Source organism: Eriocheir sinensis, unplaced genomic scaffold, assembly GCF_024679095.1.
Source record: "Eriocheir sinensis breed Jianghai 21 unplaced genomic scaffold, ASM2467909v1 Scaffold275, whole genome shotgun sequence".
In the NCBI taxonomy this organism is placed as follows: domain Eukaryota; kingdom Metazoa; phylum Arthropoda; class Malacostraca; order Decapoda; family Varunidae; genus Eriocheir; species Eriocheir sinensis.
Window position 1 is genome coordinate 156,938 of NW_026111582.1, and position 25,990 is coordinate 182,927.

Here is a 25,990-nt window from a genome sequence, read left to right on the forward strand (position 1 = left end):
GTGGAATGTGTGCCTCCATTCCATAGACAATCACCTCTGTAATGCGCTGGGCACACACAGAGGAGTCTCGCTCCTGGAAGCAATAATCATTCCACAGGAAATTGGAAAAGTACATCGTCAGGTCGTCCCACCGAGCTGAAGTAAAATGCCAGGTGCATCGCCTCTTCGGTGGGTCCAGAGGGTGTACAGGAGCGATAGGTCAAGATACAGAAGGTTGTGATCGGAGGAGCCCAACGGAGAGAACAGTTTGACACTGTAAGCAGAAGCGTTAGAGGACAGGAAGAGGTCTAGTATGTTGGGCATGTCTCCAAGACGGTTGGGAGAACGTGTAGGGTCGGAAGGTGGGTGAGGTGGCGCGCCAACGATGCTTGCCGCCATTGACTGATTGGCACTAGTACTTCAACTACCGCTGGTATTACTACTACCACTACTATAAAACTTTAAGCTGCGCGGAGTGCCGTCAGCACCGTATTGATAACGTCTTCAACTTCTGCTGCTGCTGTGTTCCTGTTGCTGCCGTTGCCATGCTGACAGTGAGCTGCACGCCTCACGCCTGATCGGCTGGTCTTTGCCAGGCCGGGGCGGCCCAGTGTCTCTCTGGGTGGTGGCAGTTCTAGTTTGATTTGTTTGTCTGTTTTAATTTATACATTGCTACGTTTGTAATGCTCAGGTTTTATTAGTTGTTTCTGTAGTTATTTTTATTTATTTGTTCTATGCCTTTTGTTTATGTGTGCTTCAAGATGCTTAATGCCCCACCCCTCTGTCCCTCCATTTCTGTAACTCATTATTCTCCTTCCCCCTCATCGCCTCCCTTTCATTTTTTTTAATGGCGTCTCAGGTGTGTGAGGGCTGCAGAACAGTCGGCTTATACTGTCCAAGCTCCTCCGTCTCTACCTGCTGCGCCTCTTATAATAAGAATAAAAAGCCTTAGCCAGGGCAGGGATGGCCCCAGTGTCTATCTTGTTGACCTGTTGGTCCTAGCCAAGGCAGGGATGGCCCCAGCATCTATCTTGTTTGACCTGTTGGTCGTAGCCAGGGCAGGGATGGCCCAAGTGTCTATCTTGTTTGACCTGTTGGTCGTAGCCAGGGCAGGGATGGCCCAAGTGTCTATCTTGTTTGACCTGTTGGTCGTAGCCAGGCCAGGGATGGCCCCAGCATCTATCTTGTTTGACCTGTTGGTCGCAGCCAGGCCAGGGATGGCCCCAGCATCTATCTTGTTTGACCTGTTGGTCGTAGCCAGGCCAGGGATGGCCCCAGCATCTATCTTGTTTGACCTGTTGGTCGTAGCCAGGGCAGGGATGGCCCTAGTATCTATCTTGTTTGACCTGTTGGTCGTAGCCAGGGCAGGGATGGCCCCAGTGTCTATCTTGTTTGACCTGTTGGTCGTAGCCAGGCCAGGGATGGCCTCAGTGTCTATCTTGTTGACCTATTGGTCGTAGCCAAGGCAGGGATGGCCCCAGCATCTATCTTGTTTGACCTGTTGGTCCTAGCCAGGCCAGGGATGGCCCCAGTGTCTATCTTGTTTGACCTGTTGGTCCTAGCCAGGCCAGGGATGGCCCCAGCATCTATCTTGTTTGACCTGTTGGTCCCAGCCAGGCCAGTCATTTTTTTGATTGACTAATTGACTCTTCACTTCGGTGTCTCGCTGTCGGGCACGGTGTCGGTATTTGTATTTACGAAGTGAGTCATGAATATTGTATTGCATATCACTTAATAGCTTTGTGATTATCTGTATTTCTGTCGTGGTATAAATTTATGATTACCTAATGCAGAGTTGAAGAGAATAGGACAATATGTATAAGTTATATTATTCATCATTATTATTTTTTTATCATTATTATTATTATTATTATTATTATTATTATTATTATTATTATTATTATTATTATTATTATTAATATTATTATTATTATTATTATTATTTTTATTTTTTTTTATTTTTTTATTATATCATCATTATTATTATATATATTTTTTTTATTGCTTATGGCTTTGTGTATGGATGGATGGCTTTCAAACCTGAATTAGTCTCGTATTACATAGTGCATAAGCCGCTCTCTCACCATAAGACACAAGTAATAGACATTACTGTATATATGAGCTCTCTGAGGATGTACTTTTCCGAGTTTTTCGCGGAATGACTACTGCCTTCAGGACAGAGACCTCTCTGTGTGTGCCCAGCGCGTCTTAAGAACCAGGAGCCAGCAATCCTCAGCCTTCTGGACTTGGCAAAGTTCAGAAGGAGTGAACTATTTATGTTTCTGGTGCCAGAGTCATGGGGACCACCACATTACTCGTAGCCATCTCTCTCTGTGTGCCAGTAGCTGCGTTGAAGTCACCTAAGACAATGAGTGTGTCGCGTGGGGGCACTGGTCGACTATAGTCAAGCTTGGCGTAGAACATCTCTTTCTCCTCAAATTCCCACATCTCGGTAAGGGCGCACACTTCAGTAGGAGACATGAAGCCCAAAGTGTGCCTCAACCTCACCAGCATCATACGCTCATCAACCGGAGTAACCCCAACGACAGTCGGCTACAAATGGCTATAGCTACTCCCTTGCAATGAGCACCATCGCTCTGGCCTGACCAGTAGTAGGTACAGTCGCGGACAGAAGTGAGGACACAGATTTCAGTAACTTTCGTTCACAGGCACTAAAGAGTTTTCCTTTTTAATTTGATTCACAAGCAATAAATCTGTAAAATACCTGATAAAAACACTTGCTTCTAAATAAACGAAGGTAACACTACTTTGTTGGGGGTGAAAATATCCATTTAATGCTAAAACAATTATCATGTCATTAATTTGACTCTGCTTTCTGACAACTGCCAATGGCTGATCTTTCCGCTATTTCTATTACTATAATGTCCAGCTCTTTGAATCAAACCGTAACATAAAATTAGTAATCATCGCTAATACTTGCACATGATTTTAACTCGTATGATAAAATTACACTATTTGAGTGTGGAAGAACAATGGACGAAGATTTATGAAACGTTATCGTTCAGTGTAGGGAGAACTCCTTGGGATGACACACATCATCTTATTAAAGTTATTAGTAGCCTTATATTTTAATAAGCTTAATATATATATATATATATATATATATATATATATATATATATATATATATATATATATATATATATATATATATATATATATATATATATATATATATATATATATATATATATATATATATATATATATATATATATATATATATATATATATATATATATATATATATATATATATATGGTTCTCTGTTCGAGACTGGAGCAGTGGTTCACTCCCCACCGTGAACAGGCAGGAGCTCAAAAAGGTCGCGGTTGTATCGAGCACATCGTAACATTACGTCTTTTGACTGACTTAGCCAGGAAGAAAAAGAAAAAGTTATTTGTCACATTCATCGACTTCAGTCAAGCTTATGACTTAGTTCCGAGAGGTATATTAATACGGATTCTGAAGCGTCTTGGGTGCGGCATAGTCATGTTGGGCGTCATTAGTGCAATGTATTGTGTAACCGAGAGCATCATCGGCACTGCAGTGTTTGCAGTTACTCCAGGAGTCCGTCAAGGCTCACCCACATCCTGTTTACTGTGTGTACTGTATGTGGATGAATTAATTAGACTGATTAAATATAATTGCGAAGATGATGGCTTCTTAAAATGGTTGCATATTCTTATACTTATGGACGACACCGTAATACTTTCAACATCACGAAAAAGAATGATTAATAAATTATTACTCATGAAGCGATTCTGCAGCGAGTATGGGATGAAAGTAAACGAGTCAAAGACCAATTTTTTTGGTAATACACGGCACCCTCGAGGACAACGAGCCAATGCACATCGACGGGTTGGTGGTGGAGCGGTGTGCTCAATGTGTACCTGGGCTCCCCTTTCACTGCCGATGGTTCAGTATCGTCGTCAGTCAGAGCTCATGCAGATGCCAAGATGCCTTACGTCATCAAATTTGTGTCCTTTTTAAATAAGAATAATGACATTCCTTTTCATGTTAAAAACGTGTATTTGAGGCTTGCCTGATGTCAACTATTTTATACGGGTGCGAGTCTTGGCTGAATGCAGACCTTAGGCCGATAAAAAAGCTGTACAATTGGTCACTAAAAAATTTACTTGACGTAAGGTTAACTACGTGCAATGATGTATGCTATGTTGAGTCTGGCTATCCTCCTTTACACTCCTTAGTTAGAAGTAGGCAGAGAAGCTTCTTCTCTACGATGTGGCGTGAAAGGCAAAGAATGGAAGATGACCCATTAGTTTTATCAGTAAATACTGTCATGGAGAATAATGATCAGACCGATATACATCGATGACTTGCTGAACAGGGTAACTGACGACACTGATGAAGGGTTTAGAGAGCCAAAAGCTAATATTATTAACTCAACCTCCTCTAAGCGTGTAACATATAAAGAAATAAATCCAAGTTTATCTGTCCCTTCTGTATACGAGGCCAAGACTCACATTAGCGAGCACCACCGAATTGCGCACACGCGGTTCCGTGTGTCCGCACACTCGCTGGCTGTGGAGGTAGGAAGATGGAACAGAAGGGGACGAGGAAGGTTACCATTGGAAGAACGGCTTTGTCTCTGCGGTCAGATCCAAACAGAGATGCATGTAGTACAGGAATGCACATTAACACAGCAGCTGAGGGACACACACAACTTTGCTAATATCCTTGACTTGTTCTCTGACAAGTATGATGACGCCCAAAGATGCCATATAATATACATGATCCTGGATGTTTACAAAACCTAGTCCTTTAAATTAGTCACGCTTAATCTTACGTTGCTCGTTTGGAGTTGTTTTAATGTATTTTAGTTTGAGTATGTTTCCATAGTCCGCATTATTTCTTAATTTTGTTTCTAGTCATATATATTTTATTATTATTTTTTTTTTTTAGATGCAATTGTTTTAGTTTTTTTTAATATCGTTTTATCTTAAAAGAAAATTTACGAGTAGTATATTTACTGGGTGTTTAAGTTCATTAGAGTTTGGGTAGGGTTCAACTTTTAGAGAGAGTCGTTTTATTTTCGTGTTTTTTTGTGGCTTTTGCCTGATTGTATTTGTTTTAGTGTTTGGTTTTACTGGAGTTCATTAAACTTTGGGTAGTGTTCAATTTTTAGAGAGAGTCGTTTTATTTTCGTGTTTTTTGTGGCTTTCGACTGATTGTTTATGTTTTAGTGTCTGGTTTGTTTTAGTTTATAGGTATTTATTTGCATTTTTGGGCGTTTCTTATTTATAGTCCTTATAAATGTCTGCTAATGCGGCTAGAAAAGTTTTTTTTAATGTAAGATATTTCTATTGTTCAGAGACGTAACTCACGAAAAACATTTGTGTTGGACCTTTCATTGTAACGTTTCTTATAAGACAGTTGTTGTGGTCAATAAAACTAACTAACCAACTAACTATGGCTCCAGGAACACCCCTTCTCTCCTTCACCAGCTTCGCCATCCTGAACATGACCTGCCTGACCTCTGCATCATCAATGTCTCTACCAGTCATCGAACTGCTTGCCTCCCTCTAAACGCCCTCTTCTTCTATGCTATTCCCTGTTTTACGTCTTCCCTCCTCCACCACATCTTTCTGTGTGTGTCCAGTTGCTCCACCACAGAACTCCTTAGCAGCCTCCATAAACACAGTACAGTATGCTTTCCATCCACTCTCCACTCCACCAATTCTCTCCAACAGTTCCTCGTGAAAGTCTCTCCAGTTGTTAGTGTCTTTTAATCTCCAGAGCTTTATATTCAACTCTCCTGTTCTTCTCTTTGGTCTTCACGTCCTTCACCTCCATACCTGCACGCAACAGCCTGCGTTGCGTTAACCCTTCCTCTCCTGGCCTCACCTTCCCACGCTCACGTCCTCTCCTCTTGTCATCATGTAATCTACCTGCGTCGCCGCTTCTCCACTCTTCAAGGTGTTACGATGTTCCAAACCTTCAAATCTTTCTGCAGACACAGATGCAGCACCTGTTCCCCCTCTTGGTTTTCTGTCCATTCCACACACGCCCATAACACCCTCATGACCTCTTCTGTCTCGACCTTAGTGTGCACTTAACTCTCCTGCCACTATCACAGTTGCTCTGTCCGTGACTTCCGAAATCCTGTCTGCTGTCCTCTCTCAACAGTCCTCTACGAATTTCTTCTCTAGTCTTCTTTGCTCTGGGAAGAAACTGAAAATATATTCACAGTCTTCCCTCCACTCACCGAGCTGATTTTCCTCATGCGTTCGCCCCAGCTCTAGCACACTCCTCGCCCGTTCCTCCTGCACGGAGCTCCCACCCGTCCTCTCTGCTCACCGCCGCCGCTCCGCCAGGATGTGTACTTTTCTCCGATATTATTCAACGTCCTAACTAATTCAGTTGCAATGGGTCAATGTCCTCATGGTGTATTACCCATAAAATATGCACACGACGTATTGACACACTCACTGACAGTGGAAACATGCAAGTAGATCTAAACCAGCTAAGGAATAATTGCAAAAATCTATGACTTGTGAAGGGACGAAAGCACGAACATCACTGTAGGCGTCACAGAAATAGTCCACTGACGAGAAATAGCAAAGAACCTCAGAGAGAACAGCTGTACAAGTACCTGGGGATATATATATATATATATATATATATATATATATATATATATATATATATATATATATATATATATATATATATATATATATATATATATATATATATATATATATATATATATATATATATATATATATATATATATATATATATATATATATATATATATATATATATATATATATATATATATATATATATATATATATATATATATATATATATATATATATATATATATATATATGCAGTCTGTAATGAGGCTGCAAAGCACACTGAACTGAAGGATACCGACGCCGTGTGTCAGGCAGAGTTCAAGCGCCGCGTGTTCTGTCATGCTCTGGGAAGGGTGTCGGGATACCGATCCTCCGTGTGATGGGCATAGGCACTGTTGGGTCTTTGGGAGGCCAGGCTGCACCATGTCTGTCTGCTTTGGGGAAGGGAAGAGCTCAGAAGCTTGAGCTTCTACGAAGTTAAGGAAAGAAAATAGTTCTCGGACGCCAACTGAATGCAGTGGCTGATGTCGTGAGGATGGAGTTAAATCTGGCAAGTATTCGTGACAGAATGCAGGGAATTAGTGTTCACGCTGTTGTAAAGTTGTTAGGTGCGGAGGCTCTGATATTATTAGGGAATTGCCGTGTGATAGGAAATGTACGTCAGAGTCTCTAAGGAAGGTTAAGGGTCGACCACGGTGAACTGAGGGAGATACTGCGGACGCTCTCCAACAGCGGGGAGCTGGGCGTTGATGGGCTTCCCTCTGGTGCCTTTAAGTATGCACCTCCCAGCCTGGTCTCTTGGCTCTGCCTCTTCATCAGTGCCTGCATCTGCCATCAATACATACCCTCTCCGGTCTTGGCAGTGCAAATAGTTCCCTTGCTAAAGAGCAAGGTTAACAACCCTTCTCTCTAGCAACTATAGGCCCATTGCCATTGCGACTGCCTTGTCAAAAGTGATTGAGAAAGCATTGCTGCACCGCCTCGAGGCCTACCTGAGCACGCTGGACAATCAGTTCAGTTACAAGGAAGGGCACGGCACTGAGATGTGTGTGTGGACGTTGTAGACTATCATTGAGTACTACACCTCCAGGGGCTCACCTGTCTATCTCTGCTTCCTTGACGCCAGCAAGGCCTTTGACAGAGTGAACTACTTGAAACTGTTTAATAAACTGCCTGTAAGGGGAAGTCCTGGGCACATTGTCAAGCTCCTAATTTACTGGTACACCACCCAGGAATTTGCTGTAAAACTGGGGGCTTCCACCTCGCTGCCATTTAAGACAGCCAATGGTATTCGCCAGGGAGGGATCCTGTCTCCCTTCCTGTACAACGTCTACACAGATAATTGCACTCCCGCTCTGCGTGACAGAGGCTCAGGCTGCCACTTACATGTTAGGTGCATCAACTCGCTAAGTTATGCTGATGACATGGTACTGATGGCGCCCACAGTGGAGGCTCTGCAGTACCTTATAGGAGTGTGTCAGGAGTATGCTGCCACGCACGATATTGCCTACAACACCACCAAGACAGAGTGCATTGTAGTGCCGCCGCCACACTCCAGACATCAGCGTGGCTAAGTGGGAGTGCACTTACATTTGTGGATAGATTCACATACCTGGGCCATGTCATCAACAGGGAAAGGACCGGTGATGATGACATCAAGAAGCAGATCACCAATCTCACTGTCATCGGCAACACGCTGCTGAGGAAATTCTCCTTCTGCAGCACGGAGGTGAAGTTGGACTTATTCAAAAGCCACTGCTACTCTCTCTACAGCAACTCGCTGTGGTCGCGGTATAGGGCTGCCTCCATGAACCGTCTTAGGGTCTGTCATAACGACATCCTCAAGCGGCTTCTGGGGCTTCCAAGATGGACTAGCTCAACCCTGGCCTCCATCGGGCACGGGATGAACTATCTGGCTGTGCTGCGTCGCCACTCCGCGTACGACTGACGTCATTGCACGAAAAGGTAAGGTAGATATTCATTGTGACGGGTCCGTGAACGAGGGTGGGAGAGCTGCCTGTGCCGGGTGGGAAGGTGATCCACATGAGCAGGACGTGAGAGCACACTCACTGTTCGGTCCTCTGATGGTACATCATCTACTCATGCAGAATTACGTGGTATTTATGTCGCCCTTTGTCAAGTGCGAGATAAAGGCAAAAATGTGTACCGTTTATTCAGGGATAGTGGCCGTGTGTAGGAATCTCTTCTTCTTCTCGCTAAGGTCCTTGTTTTAAGGGGCTGGTCGGGCTGGGTCTCGCCCGTTCCTGGCGATCGTACACTTCTCCTCCCTGCCGTTCATCCTTCTCATGATTTCCTCCGCTCACCGTCTCTACGTCTTCTTGGGTCTTATGTGCAAGACTGTTGTTAGCAGAATTAAGGTCATATGTGTATGTGCAAAAATGTTGTTACATGAACCAAGGTTACATTCTTTAGTGTACCTTCACATGTTAGTGTTCCCCTAACGGAAGAAGCAGATGCCTTACCTAGACGTGCAATAGAGAAAGATGAAGTTGATGTACCACGTCAGTTATCTATGAAGCAAATTATGGCCATAGTTATGAAGGAACAATATTGTGCCGCTAGCAGCAGGATGGTGAGGCAGCATGGTAGTGGTAACGCTTTAAGACACTGTGCTAAAGCTCGTGATGATGCTGTTGCTAGTGTGGAAAAGAAGGTACAAGAAGTGATGTGATAAGATGAGGCTGGTCAGGCTACAAACACTGTTGGCAATATAAAACTGTATCCAGCACAGAGGGGAGACGCTCTACGGTGTGTGGTGTTGACTACGGCCTCAGTCTACGACATAATGTCTCAGGATGGCCATGCACAAGTAGGTTGAGGAGCGGTAACTCTGATGTGACTGAACGGATAATGTAGATGATAAATTTGCACAGGGTGGAAGAAATATTACTAGAAAACAAGGAGTTTGCTCCCTCGATGAATGTTTACCGTTGTATGTACTACGTGTGTACATGTCCATATAGGGCACATGTATTCATCTAAACGGGCAGCAGCGGCAGACGCGGGATGGGCATGTTGTTGGCGTGTGAGTGACGTGTGTTGAACTGCGGCTGTTCCTTGTAATTACGGCAGTACTGGCGGCACTAGAAACCTGCCTCATCCATCGGTCCCGTAGTCTCACAGTGGCAATGTAAGTCAAGCAATCAATAAATAAGTCTCTCTCTCTCTCTCTCTCTCTCTCTCTCTCTCTCTCTCTCTCTCTCTCTCTCTCTCTCTCTCTCTCTGTGTGTGTGTGTGTGTGTGTGTGTGTGTGTGTGTGTGTGTGTGTGTGTGTGTGTGTGTATCTACTTGTGTGCAATGTGCTGATAATGCGCTTTTTCTACGGGTATTTTTTTTTAGAGGTTCACTATAGCATCCAGTGCATCTAGAGTCACCAACATGTAGTCAAAAACACCTAGAGTCATCACAGTACCATCTCCTGCGTCATCACTGTCATCTACTGCATTTAAGTCATCACTGTACCATCTCCTGCATCATCACTGTCATCCACTGCATTAAAGTCATCACTGTACCATCTCCTGCATCATCACTGTCATCTACTGCATTAAAGTCATCACTGTACCATCTCCTGCATCATCACTGTCATCTACTGCATTAAGGTCATCACTGTACCACATCCTGCATCATCACTGTCATCTACTGCATTAAAGTCATCACTGTACCATCTCCTGCATCATCACTGTCATCTACCGCATTAAAGTCATCACTGTACCATCTCCTGCATCATCACTGTCATCTACTGCATTAAAGTCATCACTGTACCATCTCCTGCATCATCACTATCATTTACTGCATTAAAGTCATCACTGTACCATCTCCTGCATCATCACTGTCATCTACCGCATTAAAGTCATAACTGTACTATCTCCTGCATCATCACTGTCATCTACTGCATTAAAGTCATCACTGTACCATCTCCTGCATCATCACTCTCATCTACCGCATTAAAGTCATCACTGTACCCACTCCTGCATCACCACTGTCATATACTGCATTAAAGTCATCACTGTACCATCTCCTGCATCATCACTGTCATCTACTGCATTAAAGTCATCACTGTACCATCTCTTGCATCATCACTGTCATCTACCGCATTAAAGTCATCACTGTAACATCTCCTGCATCATCACTGTCATCTACTGCATTAAAGTCATCACTGTACCATCTCCTGCATCATCACTGTCATCTACTGCATTAAAGTCATCACTGTACCATCTCCTGGATCATCACCGTCATCTACTGCATTAAAGTCATCACTGTACCACCTCCTGCATCATAACTGTCATCTACCGCATTAAAGTCATCACTGTACCATCTCCTGCATCATCACTGACACCTAGTCCATTAAAGTCATCACTGTACCATCTCCTGCATCATCACTGCCATCTACTGCATTAAAGTCATCACTGTACCATGTCCTGCATCATCACTGTCATCTAGTGCATTAAAGTCATCACTGTCATCTACCGCATTAAAGTCATCACTGTACCATCTCCTGCATCATCACTGCCATCTACTGCATTAAAGTCATCACTGTACCATCTCCTTCATCATCACTGTCATCTACCGCATTAAAGTCATCACTGTACCATCTCCTGCATCCTAACTGTCATCTACCGCATTAAAGTCATCACTGTACCATCTCCTGCATCATCACTATCATCTACCGCATTAAACTCATCACTGTACCATCTCCTGCATCATAACTGTCATCTACTGCATTAAAGTCATCACTGTACCATCTCCTGCATCATCACTACCATCTACTGCATTAAAGTCATCACTGTACCATCTCCTGCATCATCACTGTCATCTTCTGCATTAAAGTCATCACTGTACTATCTCCTGCATCATCACTGTCACCTACTGCATTAAAGTCATCACTGTACCACCTCCTGCATCATCACTGTCATTGACCGCATTAAAGTCATCACTGTACCATCTCCTGGATCATCACTCTCATCTACCGCATTAAAGTCATCACTGTACCATCTCCTGCATCATCACTGTCATCTACCGCATTAAAGTCATAACTGTACTATCTCCTGCATCATCACTGTCATCTACTGCATTAAAGTCATCACTGTACCATCTCCTGCATCATCACTCTCATCTACCGCATTAAAGTCATCACTGTACCACCTCCTGCATCACCACTGTCATATACTGCATTAAAGTCATCACTGTACCATCTCCTGCATCATCACTGTCATCTACTGCATTAAAGTCGTCAATGTACCATATCCTGCATCATCACTGTCATCTACTGCATTAAAGTCATCACTGTACCACCTCCTGCATCATCACTGTCATCTACCTCATTAAAGTCATCACTGTACCACCTCTTGCATCATCACTGTCATTTACCGCATTAAAGTCATCACTGTACCATCTCCTGCATCATCACTCTCATCTACCGCATTAAAGTCATCACTCTACCATCTCCTGCATCATCACTGTCATCTACCGCATTAAAGTCATAACTGTACTATCTCCTGCATCATCACTGTCATCTACTGCATTAAAGTCATCACTGTACCATCTCCTGCATCATCACTCTCATCTACCGCATTAAAGTCATCACTGTACCACCTCCTGCATCACCACTGTCATATACTGCATTAAAGTCATCACTGTACCACCTCCTGGATCATCACTGTTATCTACTGCATTAAAGTCGTCACTGTACCATCTCCTGCATCGTCACTGTCATCTACTGCATTAAAGTCATCACTGTACCATCTCCTGCATCATCACTGTTATCTACTGCATTAAAGTCATCACTGTACCATCTTCTGCATCATCACTGTTATCTACTGCATTAGAGTCATCACTGTACCATCTCCTGCATCATCACTGTCATCTACTGCATTAAAGTCATCACTGTACCATCTCCTGCATCATAACTGTCATCTACCGCATTAAAGTAATCACTGTACCACATCCTGCATCATCACTGTCATCTACTGCATTAAAGTCACCACTGTACCATCTCCTCCTTCATCACTGTCATCTACCGCATTAAAGTCATCACTGTACCATCTCCTGCATCATCATTGTCATCTACTGCATTAAAGTCATCACTGTACCATCTCCTGCACCATCACTGTCATCTACTGCATTAAAGTCATCACTGTACCATCTCCTGCATCATCACTGTCATCTACCGCATTAAAGTCATAACTGTACTATCTCCTGCATCATCACTGTCATCTACTGCATTAAAGTCATCACTGTACCATATCCTGCATCATCACTCTCATCTACAACATTAAAGTCATCACTGTACCACCTCCTGCATCACCACTGTCATATACTGCATTAAAGTCATCACTGTACCATCTCCTGCATCATCACTGTCATCTACTGAATTAAAGTCATCACTGTACCATCTCCTGCATCATCACTGTCATCTACCGCATTAAAGTCATCACTGTACCATCTCCTGCATCATCACTGTCATCTACTGCATTAAAGTCATCACTGTACCATCTCCTGCATCATCACTGTCATCTACTGCATTAAAGTCATCACTGTACCATCTCCTGCATCATCACTGTCATCTACTGCATTAAAGTCATCACTGTACCACCTCCTGCATCATAACTGTCATCTACCGCATTAAAGTCATCACTGTACCATCTCCTGCATTATCACTGACACCTAGTCCATTAAAGTCATCACTGTACCGTCTCCTGCATCATCAATGTCATCTACTGCATTAAAGTCATCACTGTACCATGTCCTGCATCATCACTGTCATCTAGTGCATTAAAGTCATCACTGTCATCTACCGCATTAAAGTCATCACTGTACCATCTCCTGCATCATCATTGCCATCTACTGCATTAAAGTCATCACTGTACCATCTCCTTCATCATCACTGTCATCTACCGCATTAAAGTCATCACTGTACCATCTCCTGCATCCTAACTGTCATCTACCGCATTAAAGTCATCACTGTACCATCTCCTGCATCATCACTATCATCTACCGCATTAAAGTCATCACTGTACCATCTACTGCATCATCACTACCATCTACTGCATTAAAGTCATCACTGTACCATCTCCTGCATCATCACTGTCATCTACTGCATTAAAGTCATCACTGTACTATCTCCTGCATCATCACTGTCACCTACTGCATTAAAGTCATCACTGTACCACCTCCTGCATCATCACTGTCATTTACCACATTAAATTCATCACTGTACCATCTCCTGCATCATCACTCTCATCTACCGCATTAAAGTCATCACTGTACCAGCTCCTGCATCATCACTGTCATCTATCGCATTAAAGTCATAACTGTACTATCTCCTGCATTATCACTGTCATCTAGTGCATTAAAGTCATCACTGTATTATCTCCTGCATCATCACTCTCATCTACCGCATTAAAGTCATCACTGTACCACCTCCTTCATCACCACTGTCATATACTGCATTAAAGTCATCACTGTACCATCTCCTGCATCAGCACTGTCATCTACTGCATTAAAGTCGTCACTGTACCATCTCCTGCATCATCACTGTCATCTACTGCATTAAAGTCATCACTGTACCACCTCCTGCATCATCACTGTCATTTACCGCATTAAAGTCATCACTGTACCATCTCCTGCATCATCACTCTCATCCAGCTCATTAAAGTCATCACTGTACCATCTCCTGCATCATCACTGTCATCTACCGCATTAAAGTCATCACTGTACCATCTCCTGCATCATCACTGTCATCTACTGCATTAAAGTCATCACTGTACCATCTCCTGCATCATCACTGTCATCTACCGCATTAAAGTCATCACTGTACCATCTCCTGCATCATCACTGTCATCTACTGCATTAAAGTCATCACTGTACCACCTCCTGCATCATCACTGTTATCTACTGCATTAAAGTCATCACTGTACCATCTCCTGCATCATCACTGTCATCTACTGCATTAAAGTCATCACTGTACCATCTCCTGCATCATCACTGTTATCTACTGCATTAAAGTCATCACTGTACCATCTTCTGCATCATCACTGTTATCTACTGCATTAGAGTCATCACTGTACCATCTCCTGCATTATCACTTTCATCTACTGCATTAAAGTCATCACTGTAATATCTCCTGCATCATAACTGTCATCTACCGCATTAAAGTAATCACTGTACCACATCCTGCATCATCACTGTCATCTACTGCATTAAAGTCACCACTGTACCATCTCCTCCTTCATCACTGTCATCTACCGCATTAAAGTCATCACTGTACCATCTCCTGCATCATCATTGTCATCTACCGCATTAAAGTCATCACTGTACCATCTCCTGCATCATACCTGTCATCTACTGCATTAAAGTCATCACTGTACCACCTCCTGCATCATAACTGTCATCTACCGCAATAAAGTCATCACTGTACCATCTCCTGCATCATCACTGTCATCTACCGCATTAAAGTAATCACTGTACCACATCCTGCATCATCACTGTCATCTACTGCATTAAAGTCACCACTGTACCATCTCCTCCTTCATCACTGTCATCTACCGCATTAAAGTCATCACTGTACCATCTCCTGCATCATCATTGTCATCTACTGCATTAAAGTCATCACTGTACCATCTCCTGCACCATCACTGTCATCTACTGCATTAAAGTCATCACTGTACCATCTCCTGCATCATCACTGTCATCTACCGCATTAAAGTCATCACTGTACCATCTCCTGCATCATCACTGTCATCTACTGCATTAAAGTCATCACTGTACCATCTCCTGCATCATCACTGTCATCCTGCATCAAAACTGTCATCTACTGCATTAAAGTCATCACTGTACCATCTCCTGCATCATCACTGTCATCTACCGCATTAAAGTCATCACTGTACCATCTCCTGCATCATCACTGTCATCTACTGCATTAAAGTCATCACTGTACCATCTCCTGCATCATCACTGTCATCTACTGCATTAAAGTCATCACTGTACCATCTCCTGCATCATCACTGTCATCTACTGCATTAAAGTCATCACTGTACCATCTCCTGCATCATCACTGTCATCTACTGCATTAAAGTCATCACTGTACCATCTCCTGCATCATAACTGTCATCTACCGCATTAAAGTCATCACTGTACCATCTCCTGCATCATCACTGTCATCTACCGCATTAAAGTCATCACTGTACCATCTCCTGCATCATCACTGTCATCTACTGCATTAAAGTCATCACTGTACCATCTCCTGCATCATCACTGTCATCCATCTCCTGCATCATCACTGTCATCTACTGCATTAAAGTCATCACTGTACCATCTCCTGCATCATCACTGTCATCTACTGCATTAAAGTCATCACTGTACCATCTCCTGCATCATCACTGTCATCTACTGCATTAAAGTCATCACTGTACCATCTCCTGCATCATCACTGTCATCTACCGCATTAAAGTCATCACTGTACCATCTCCTGCATCATCACTGTCATCTACTGCATTAAAGTCATCACTGTACCATCTCCTGCATCATCACTGTCATCTACAGCATTAAAGTCATCACTGTACCAACTCCTGCATCATCACTGTCATCTACTGCATTAAATTCATCACTGTACCATCTCCTGCATCATCACTGTCATCTACGGAATTAAAGTCATCACTGTACCATCTCCTGCATCATCACTGTCATCTACCGCATTAAAGTCATCACTGTACCATCTCCTGCATCATCACTGTCATCTACTGCATTAAAGTCATCACTGTACCATCTCCTGCATCATCACTGTCATCTACTGCATTAAAGTCATCACTGTACCATCTCCTGCATCATCACTGTCATCTACTGCATTAAAGTCATCACTGTACCACCTCCTGCATCATAACTGTCATCTACCACATTAAAGTCATCACTGTACCATCTCCTGCATTATCACTGACACCTAGTCCATTAAAGTCATCACTGTACCGTCTCCTGCATCATCAATGTCATCTACTGCATTAAAGTCATCACTGTACCATGTCCTGCATCATCACTGTCATCTAGTGCATTAAAGTCATCACTGTCATCTACCGCATTAAAGTCATCACTGTACCATCTCCTGCATCATCATTGCCATCTACTGCATTAAAGTCATCACTGTACCATCTCCTTCATCATCACTGTCATCTACCGCATTAAAGTCATCACTGTACCATCTCCTGCATCCTAACTGTCATCTACCGCATTAAAGTCATCACTGTACCATCTCCTGCATCATCACTATCATCTACCGCATTAAAGTCATCACTGTACCATCTACTGCATCATCACTACCATCTACTGCATTAAAGTCATCACTGTACCATCTCCTGCATCATCACTGTCATCTACTGCATTAAAGTCATCACTGTACTATCTCCTGCATCATCACTGTCACCTACTGCATTAAAGTCATCACTGTACCACCTCCTGCATCATCACTGTCATTTACCACATTAAAGTCATCACTGTACCATCTCCTGCATCATCACTCTCATCTACCGCATTAAAGTCATCACTGTACCAGCTCCTGCATCATCACTGTCATCTATCGCATTAAAGTCATAACTGTACTATCTCCTGCATTATCACTGTCATCTAGTGCATTAAAGTCATCACTGTATTATCTCCTGCATCATCACTCTCATCTACCGCATTAAAGTCATCACTGTACCACCTCCTTCATCACCACTGTCATATACTGCATTAAAGTCATCACTGTACCATCTCCTGCATCAGCACTGTCATCTACTGCATTAAAGTCGTCACTGTACCATCTCCTGCATCATCACTGTCATCTACTGCATTAAAGTCATCACTGTACCACCTCCTGCATCATCACTGTCATCTACCTCATTAAAGTCATCACTGTACCACCTCCTGCATCATCACTGTCATTTACCGCATTAAAGTCATCACTGTACCATCTCCTGCATCATCACTCTCATCCAGCTCATTAAAGTCATCACTGTACCATCTCCTGCATCATCACTGTCATCTACCGCATTAAAGTCATAACTGTACTATCTCCTGCATCATCACTGTCATCTACTGCATTAAAGTCATCACTGTACCATCTCCTGCATCATCACTCTCATCTACCGCATTAAAGTCATCACTGTACCACCTCCTGCATCACCACTGTCATATACTGCATTAAAGTCATCACTGTACCACCTCCTGCATCATCACTGTTATCTACTGCATTAAAGTCGTCACTGTACCATCTCCTGCATCATCACTGTCATCTACTGCATTAAAGTCATCACTGTACCATCTCCTGCATCATCACTGTTATCTACTGCATTAAAGTCATCACTGTACCATCTTCTGCATCATCACTGTTATCTACTGCATTAGAGTCATCACTGTACCATCTCCTGCATTATCACTGTCATCTACTGCATTAAAGTCATCACTGTACCATCTCCTGCATCATAACTGTCATCTACCGCATTAAAGTAATCACTGTACCACATCCTGCATCATCACTGTCATCTACTGCATTAAAGTCACCACTGTACCATCTCCTCCTTCATCACTGTCATCTACCGCATTAAAGTCATCACTGTACCATCTCCTGCATCATCATTGTCATCTACTGCATTAAAGTCATCACTGTACCACCTCCTGCATCATAACTGTCATCTACCGCAATAAAGTCATCACTGTACCATCTCCTGCATCATCACTGTCATCTACTGCATTAAGGTCATCACTGTACCACCTCCTGCATCATCACTGTCATCTACTGCATTAAAGTCATCACTGTACCACCTCCTGCATCATCATTGTCATCTACTGCATTAAAGTCATCAATGTACCACCTCTTGCATCATCACTGTCATCTACCTCATTAAAGTCATCACTGTACCACCTCCTGCATCATCACTGTCATCTACCGCATTAAAGTAATCACTGTACCACCTCCTGCATCATCACTGTCATCTACTGCATTAAAGTCATCACTGTACCACCTCCTGTATCATTACTGTCATCTACCTCATTAAAGTCGTCACTGTACCATCTCCTGCATCATCACTGTCTTCTACCGCATTAAAGTCATCACTGTACCATCTCCTGCATCATCACTGTCATCTACTGCATTAAAGTCATCACTGTACCATCTCCTGCATCATCACTGTCATCTACTGCATTAAAGTCATCACTGTACCATCTCCTGCATCATCACTGTCATCTACTGCATTAAAGTCATCACTGTACCATCTCCTGCATCATCACTGTCATCTACTGCATTAAAGTCATCACTGTACTATCTCCTGCATCATCACTGTCATCTATAGCATTAAAGTCATCACTGTACCACCTCCTGCATCATCACTGTCATCTACCTCATTAAAGTCATCACTGTACCACCTCCTGCATCATCACTGTCATCTACCGCATTAAAGCTATCACTGTACCACCTCCTCCATCATCACTGTCATCTTCTGCATTAAAGTCATCACTGTACCATCTCCTGCATCACTGTCATCTACCTCATTAATTAAAGTCATCACTGTACCACCTCCTGCATCATCACTGTCATCTACGGCATTAAAGTCATCACTGTACCACCTCCTGCATCATCACTGTCATCTACCGCATTAAAGTCATCACTGTACCACCTCCTGCATCATCACTGTCATCTACTGCATTAAAGTCATCACTGTACCATCTCCTGCATCATGACTGTCATTTACCTCATTAAAGTCATCACTGTACCACCTCCTGCATCATCACTGTCATCTACCTCTTTAAAGTCATCACTGTACCACCTCCTGCATCATCACTGTCATCCACCGCATTAAAGTCATCACTGTACCACCTCCTGCATCATCACTGTCATCCACCGCATTAAAGTCATCACTGTACCACCTACTGCATCATCACTGTCATCCACCGCATTAAAAGGTCATCACTGTACCACCTCCTGCATCATCACTGTCATCCACCGCATTAAAGTCATCACTGTACCACCTCCTGCATCATCACTGTCATCTACCTCATTAAAGTCATCACTGTACCACCTCCTGCATCATCACTGTCATCCACCGCATTAAAGTCATCACTGTACCACCTCCTGCATCATCACTGTCATCCACCGCATTAAAGTCATCACTGTACCACCTCCTGCATCATCACTGTCATCTACTTGATCTACAAACACCCCTATACCATATGTTGCTTCTACAGTCACCACTGTATCATCCACTGCTTCTACAGTCACCCCTGTATCATCCACTGCTTCTACAGTCACCACTGTATCATCCACTGCTTCTACAGTCACCACTGTATCATCCACTGCTTCTACAGTCACCACTGTATCATCCAATGTTTGTACAGTCACCACTGTATCATCCACTGCTTTTACAGTCACCACTGTATCATCCACTGCTTCTACAGTCACCACTGTATCATCCACTGCTTCTACAGTCACCACTGTATCATCCACTGCTTCTACAGTCAACACTGTATCATCCACTGCTTCTACAGTCACCACTGTATCATCCACTGTTTCTACAGTCACCACTGTATCATCCACTGCTTCTACAGTCACCACTGTATCATTCACTGCTTCTACAGTCACCACTGTATCATCCACTGCTTCTACAGTCACCACTGTATCATCCACTGCTTCTACAGTCACCACTGTATCATCCACTGTTTCTACAGTCACCACTGTATCATCCACTGCTTCTACAGTCACCCTTGTCCCATCTGCTGCACCCACAGCCATTACTGTATCACCTAGTGCTTCTACAGTCACCCCTGTACCATCTGGTGCACCCACAGCCATTACTGTATCACCTAGTGCTTCTACAGTCACCCCTGTACCATCTGCTGCACCCACAGCCATTACTGTATCACCTAGTGCTTCTACAGTCACCCCTGTACCATCTGGTGCACCCACAGCCATTACTGTATCACCTAGTGCTTCTACAGTCACCCCTGTACCATCTGCTGCACCCACAGCCATTACTGTGTCACCTAGTGCTTCTACAGTCACCCCTGTACCATCTGGTGCACCCACAGCCATTACTGTATCACCTAGTGCTTCTACAGTCACCCCTGTACCATCTGCTGCACCCACAGCCATTACTGTGTCACCTAGTGCTTCTACAGTCACCCCTGTACCATCTGGTGCACCCACAGCCATTACTGTATCACCTAGTGCTTCTACAGTCACCCCTGTACCATCTGCTGCACCCACAGCCATTACTGTGTCACCTAGTGCGTCTACAGTCGTCGCTGTGCTATGGATACACTTTACTATATCGGTAAACTGCTGAGACACACGCCACTCGGCAGCAAAAGAGAGGGGACCAGGATATCTTGGTCCTGGACGGGACAGCATCTTTCTTCAGGACTCTTTGACTCTTAGGCTTTACAAGCCGAGCATCCGGTACTTCGTGTCATCTGCGTAATAGTGTTCTGTAAAATGTACAGAGCAGACGCGTGCATATTTTGTGTTCGAGTTGCCTTTACGCGGCAACAAGTCACGCACTGGTTTCTTCCTGAGTCCTCTTTAGGAAAGCTGAAGTACCGCGCAGTATTTCCTGCCTTTACCACAGAATGGTGGCGCCCGTGCCTGGACCGTTACTAGGCATGTCTGCCGAGAAGGATGGAGCACCGTGTCACACATCAGGGTGGATGGATGGGCGGCGAGCGAGCGTGACCGTCTTGCAGGCGTTCCCGACACTCAAGGGCCAGTGGTTCTCAACCTGGGGGCCATGGCCCACAAGGGGCCATAGCAAGAATTTAGGGGGGCCATTGCGAGCTGTTAGAGATTATTCATTTCCAAATAATGTTAGGCATTTGCTGTGAGGCGAGTGTCCACTAGTCTTTTGTAGTCTAGTGATGTAAGTATATCACAACAATCTATCAAAATACTAGATAATTATGATTGTCAGCTTTGTAATACAGCAAAGGTGTTTTCTCCTCATATACACTTTTTACCTTTTTTGACGGGATGGGGTTTGGGAAAAAGATGAAAGGGAGCCACAAGGATGTTGAAAATTCGTGAAGGGTGGAATGGAGTGAAGAAGGTTGAGAACCGCTGCTCCAGACTCTTCCTAATGTCGTGGGGATACCTCCACTTCTCGAAGCTCATGAGTTGTCTGTTCGGGAGGGTAAATCTTTTCCCGTGGCTTAAGGCCTGCTGGAGCCTTTGTCCGCATCTAGGGTCACCACACCGACCTCTGGCCTTTCAGCTTGTTCTGGTAATCTACACTCCCCGTGTAGCTGTTCCTTGTACTCTGTCCTGTGGCCCCTGTGGAGCCTCTGGACCCACCGGCAAAGTCGTTGCTGTACCTACACGTATCCGTGACCCCTTGAGACACGCCCACCACGCTGGACCTCTTCCTGACCTTACCTTGAAGCTTATTCTCGGAGGGTGAGGAGGGAGAGGAGGGGAGGGATGGGGAGGAAGGGGGGATGAATAAGAGGAAAATATGGAAACATGGAAAGACAGGCCACAGGAAGTCTACTGGCTCATTACGAGGTTGCCCGCTCTGGCGATGTAATCTACTCGACAGTCACTTTGTGCCCGCAGAGCAGCCCCAAACACTTCGGTACGTACGTTCAGTGTACTCCTGTGGCCACGAAGTGACGATCTATGCTAGGGCTTCTCAAACTTTTTAACTCGTCGACCCACCAATGAAGTTTCAAAATTTCTATCGACCCTGTAACTTTTGATTCAAGGAAAAAAAAAACACCGATGTCAAAATCATTATGAGTAGTCGTAGTCGTAGTAGAAGTAGTAGTTGACGTGCCGTAGTAGAAGTAGTAGTTAACGTGCAGTATGATAAAAAGGTAACACACAGTAAGAAAATATGTCGAGGTGTACGAGTTTATGTAACGTAATTCTCAGTGCAACATACTCTTTTTCTTTCACTGTTGACATCATCAATGTGCCTGATGTGCCTGATGGGCATCAACAAGGACGCTGATATTAGGTTGCAGGTTGGTGAGCCTCAGCCGTAGGTCGCCTCGTTCTTCCAAGCTCGGTCTGCTCCTCTGTTTTGTTAAGACTGCGTTTGCATGACTGAAACCAGCTTCTGCCATGTCTGAACTTGGGAAAGCAAGTAAAAATGGCTCAACCACTGCACAAAGTTGAGGATATTTAGCAACGTTGTTCTTGTTGATCAAAAACTCACGGGGGCCTTTTCTTCTGAACAAGGCACTTGCTTCCAGGTCCACAGTCATGTCAATGAGTTCTTCCTGCAGGTGTAAGGCAATGTCTGCATTCCTTATTTCAACATCGAACGGTGTTAGGATCCATTCAGGCACTTTAATTTTCGCCAGGTCTTCAAAGCGCACTTTAAAGTCTTCAGTTAAATTCTCCAGATGAGTCATGTATATTTCTAAGTCACCATCATAAATGCTTTTACTTTGTATCTCTTGTAAATTAGAAACATACTGAAAATCTTTACGTACCAGTGAAGCTCTAAACAACCTTAACTTGCCTTGGAATCCCAGCAGAACTGTCCTGGCCTGAATGATGGTAACATCTTTACCCTGCAGACGTTTCTGTGTTTCATTAAATTTAGAAAAGAGGTCTGCCAAATAGAACAGGTCGTTTTTGCATTTTTTCAACTCTTCGCATAGAGATGAGTCCACGTCTGCCAGGAATTGAACAGTTGTGTTGTACAAGTCAACAAGTCTTTGCAAGCTATGACTCCTAGACAGCCTCCTTAGCTCAGTGTGCAGGAGTAATAGGTTAAACATGTCATCATTCTCTTGGCACAGCAGTGCAAACAATCGTGAGTTAAGTGGATGTGCCTTGATTTTGTTAATTGCCCTGATGCACACTTTCAAGGCATCATGCAGTTCACCACTGAGTTTCTGGCTACAAGATGTTGCCTGTGCAGTACACAGTGTACCGTACGTACATCACGCACGTGTTCTTTGAGTAGGCTTGCAAATTTTCTGTACCGGCCAAGCGTTGCCGGTGCACCATCAGGAGCCACTGCAGTAATATTACTGAGAGGTATGTTGTGCTTTTCAAAATACTGCTGCACACACTGTAAAATTGTCTCACCTGTTGCATCAGCTGTGAGATACTGGGCAAACAAAAATTCATCATGAATGTTCTTTTGACCTTGAGTGTAATACCTCACAGAGGCCATGAGAAGATTAGAGCTGCCAAAAGTTGACTCATCGAGTTGTAGAGATAACTTGCTAGATACCAAGATACCAAGTTTTTTTTTTTTTCTACATCATCCGCCATTTCATCAATTCTTCTTTGCGCTGTACTGTTATTTAATGACATGTTTTTCAGAACAGAATGAGAATCTTTCTTCATAACAGTTTCTATAACTTCTTTAATGGCTGGGATTATGATTTCCTCATCAATAGTGTGCACCTTTCCTTTCTTTGCTATCATGAGGGAGATGTTGTATGAGGCGTCAAACCTCCTTCAGTATCACCACTGGCGGGTGCTTTGAAAAAAGTCTTGATATTTGGTCGACTTTTGAGTTTTTCTTTCAGTGTCTTGAGATAGTCAAGGTCTTTGTTTTCCTTATCAGAGTGAACCCTTTCAAGGTGGCCCTTCATCTTTACAGGTTTCATGGCACCATTACTGAAAGTCTTTTCACACAGGAGACACAATGGCATGGTGTCCTTGGTTAATGAAGTAATGAATCCATATTTCAAATATTCCTGAGAATACTGTTGGCATTTCTTCGGAGCAGCAACAGCAGCCATTATGTCTATTACACATAATTTTCAACGCAAGTCAATAATCAGTTCACGGACCACACTTACGGGAGCTGAGAGTGCCCTGAACTGTTTTATGCGAGACTACTATATGCGAGAAAGCGAGAGAGACGTGGGTGGGGTGGCGGCGTGGCGTCCCTGTGGCTCCTCTGTTCCCGCAGCTCTCACCTCAATACGGCGCGTGCGCGGCCAACCCACCCGTCGAGACTCCGCCCTCACGAGCACATGGATCAACTAACAACAAACACACACACGCGTACGCACACGCCAGGTTCATCAGGAGCCATGGCAGATATTTCAGAGGAGAGGAGTGGCGAAGGGCATCTCTAAGGGACAATACAGAGTTGATAGTAAGTATATATCATTCCACGTAGATGTCATCATTGACTATTTGAGATAATCAATTTATGAACAGTATGAAATGGTGCATGTATACTTTCTTGCAAAAGAAAGCAATGCGGCGTGTGCGCACGTGTGTGTGTGTGTGTGTGTGTGTGTGTGTGTGTGTGTGTGTGTGTGTGTGTGTGTGTGTGTGTGTGTGTGTGTGTGTGTGTGTGTGTGTGTGCGTTTGTTGTTAGTCGATCCACGTGCTCATGAGGGCGGAGTCTGAACGGGATGGTTGGCCGCGCACGCGCCGTATTGAGGTGAGAGCTGTGGGGACAGAGGGGCCACAGGGACGCCACAGGGGATACGCTCGGTCACTCAGTACGTGACAGAGACAGGAATGCATCCTGTTCGGACCCTAGTACGGACAGTAGAGCTGCGAGAGACGATGAGGGGGAGGGGTTGGTTAAAGGTAGTTTTACCAGCACTGCTGAAATTTCTAAAGATTTGCTGAAAAAAATTTACCTATCCTCTGAATTCAAGAAATTATTATATATTTGTGATCTAGTTGTGTGTGTCAGTCTTCAGATATTTACAAATTATTATCGAGAATTTGAAGCGGAGGCTTCAATGGTCTCTTCGACCCCAGCAGTAAACATTCACCGACCCCCTAGTTATTCATCGACCCCCTTTCGACCCCCTGGCTATTCATTGACCCCTTGAATAGTCCCATCGACTCCTGAGGGTCGATATCGACCACTTTGAGAACCCCTGGTCTATGCGATTTTTAAAGAAGTTGATGGTTTCAGCACTTACTGTTTCTACAGGGAGGAAGAAGTAAGTTAGGGGGAGAGGTAGCAGGGAGAGAGAGAGAGAGAGAGAGAGAGAGAGAGAGAGAGAGAGAGAGAGAGAGAGAGAGAGAGAGAGAGAGAGAGAGAGAGAGAGAGAGAGAGAGAGAGAGAGAGAGAGAGAGAGAGAGAGAGAGAGAGAGAGAGAGAGAGAGAGAGAGAGAGAGAGAGAGAGAGAGAGAGAGAGAGAGAGAGAGAGAGAGAGAGAGAGAGAGAAAAAAAAAAAGAAGCTCTGGGCAATGGATTGAGCTGATGGAGAATAAGCAGGTTTGGAAGTGGGTGTTGCAGGGGAGGCTAGTGGGAAGGATTGCTAGAGGAAGAAGAGAGCTGGGGAGGGAACACAAAGAAACACAAAGGAAGAACAAACAACAGCAGACCTGCTGGTCCTTACGAGGTTGTTTGTGACAAGCTACACTAACTATCTAATCGAAGGTGGAAGATGAAGGACAGCAA

At 43.9% G+C, this 25,990-nt stretch overlaps 1 protein-coding gene across 1 annotated transcript in view; it reads right to left on the bottom strand.

Moving 5' to 3' along the window:
- Positions 1-24,939: 24,939 nt before the first annotated feature.
- LOC126991411 (ankyrin-3-like) overlaps positions 24,940-25,990 on the bottom strand; it is a 93,842-nt gene continuing 92,791 nt past the window's right edge. The window contains exon 5 of the mRNA XM_050850179.1: positions 24,940-25,016. Coding sequence (XP_050706136.1) covers positions 24,940-25,016 — 77 coding nt within the window. The remainder of the gene's footprint in view (positions 25,017-25,990) is intronic.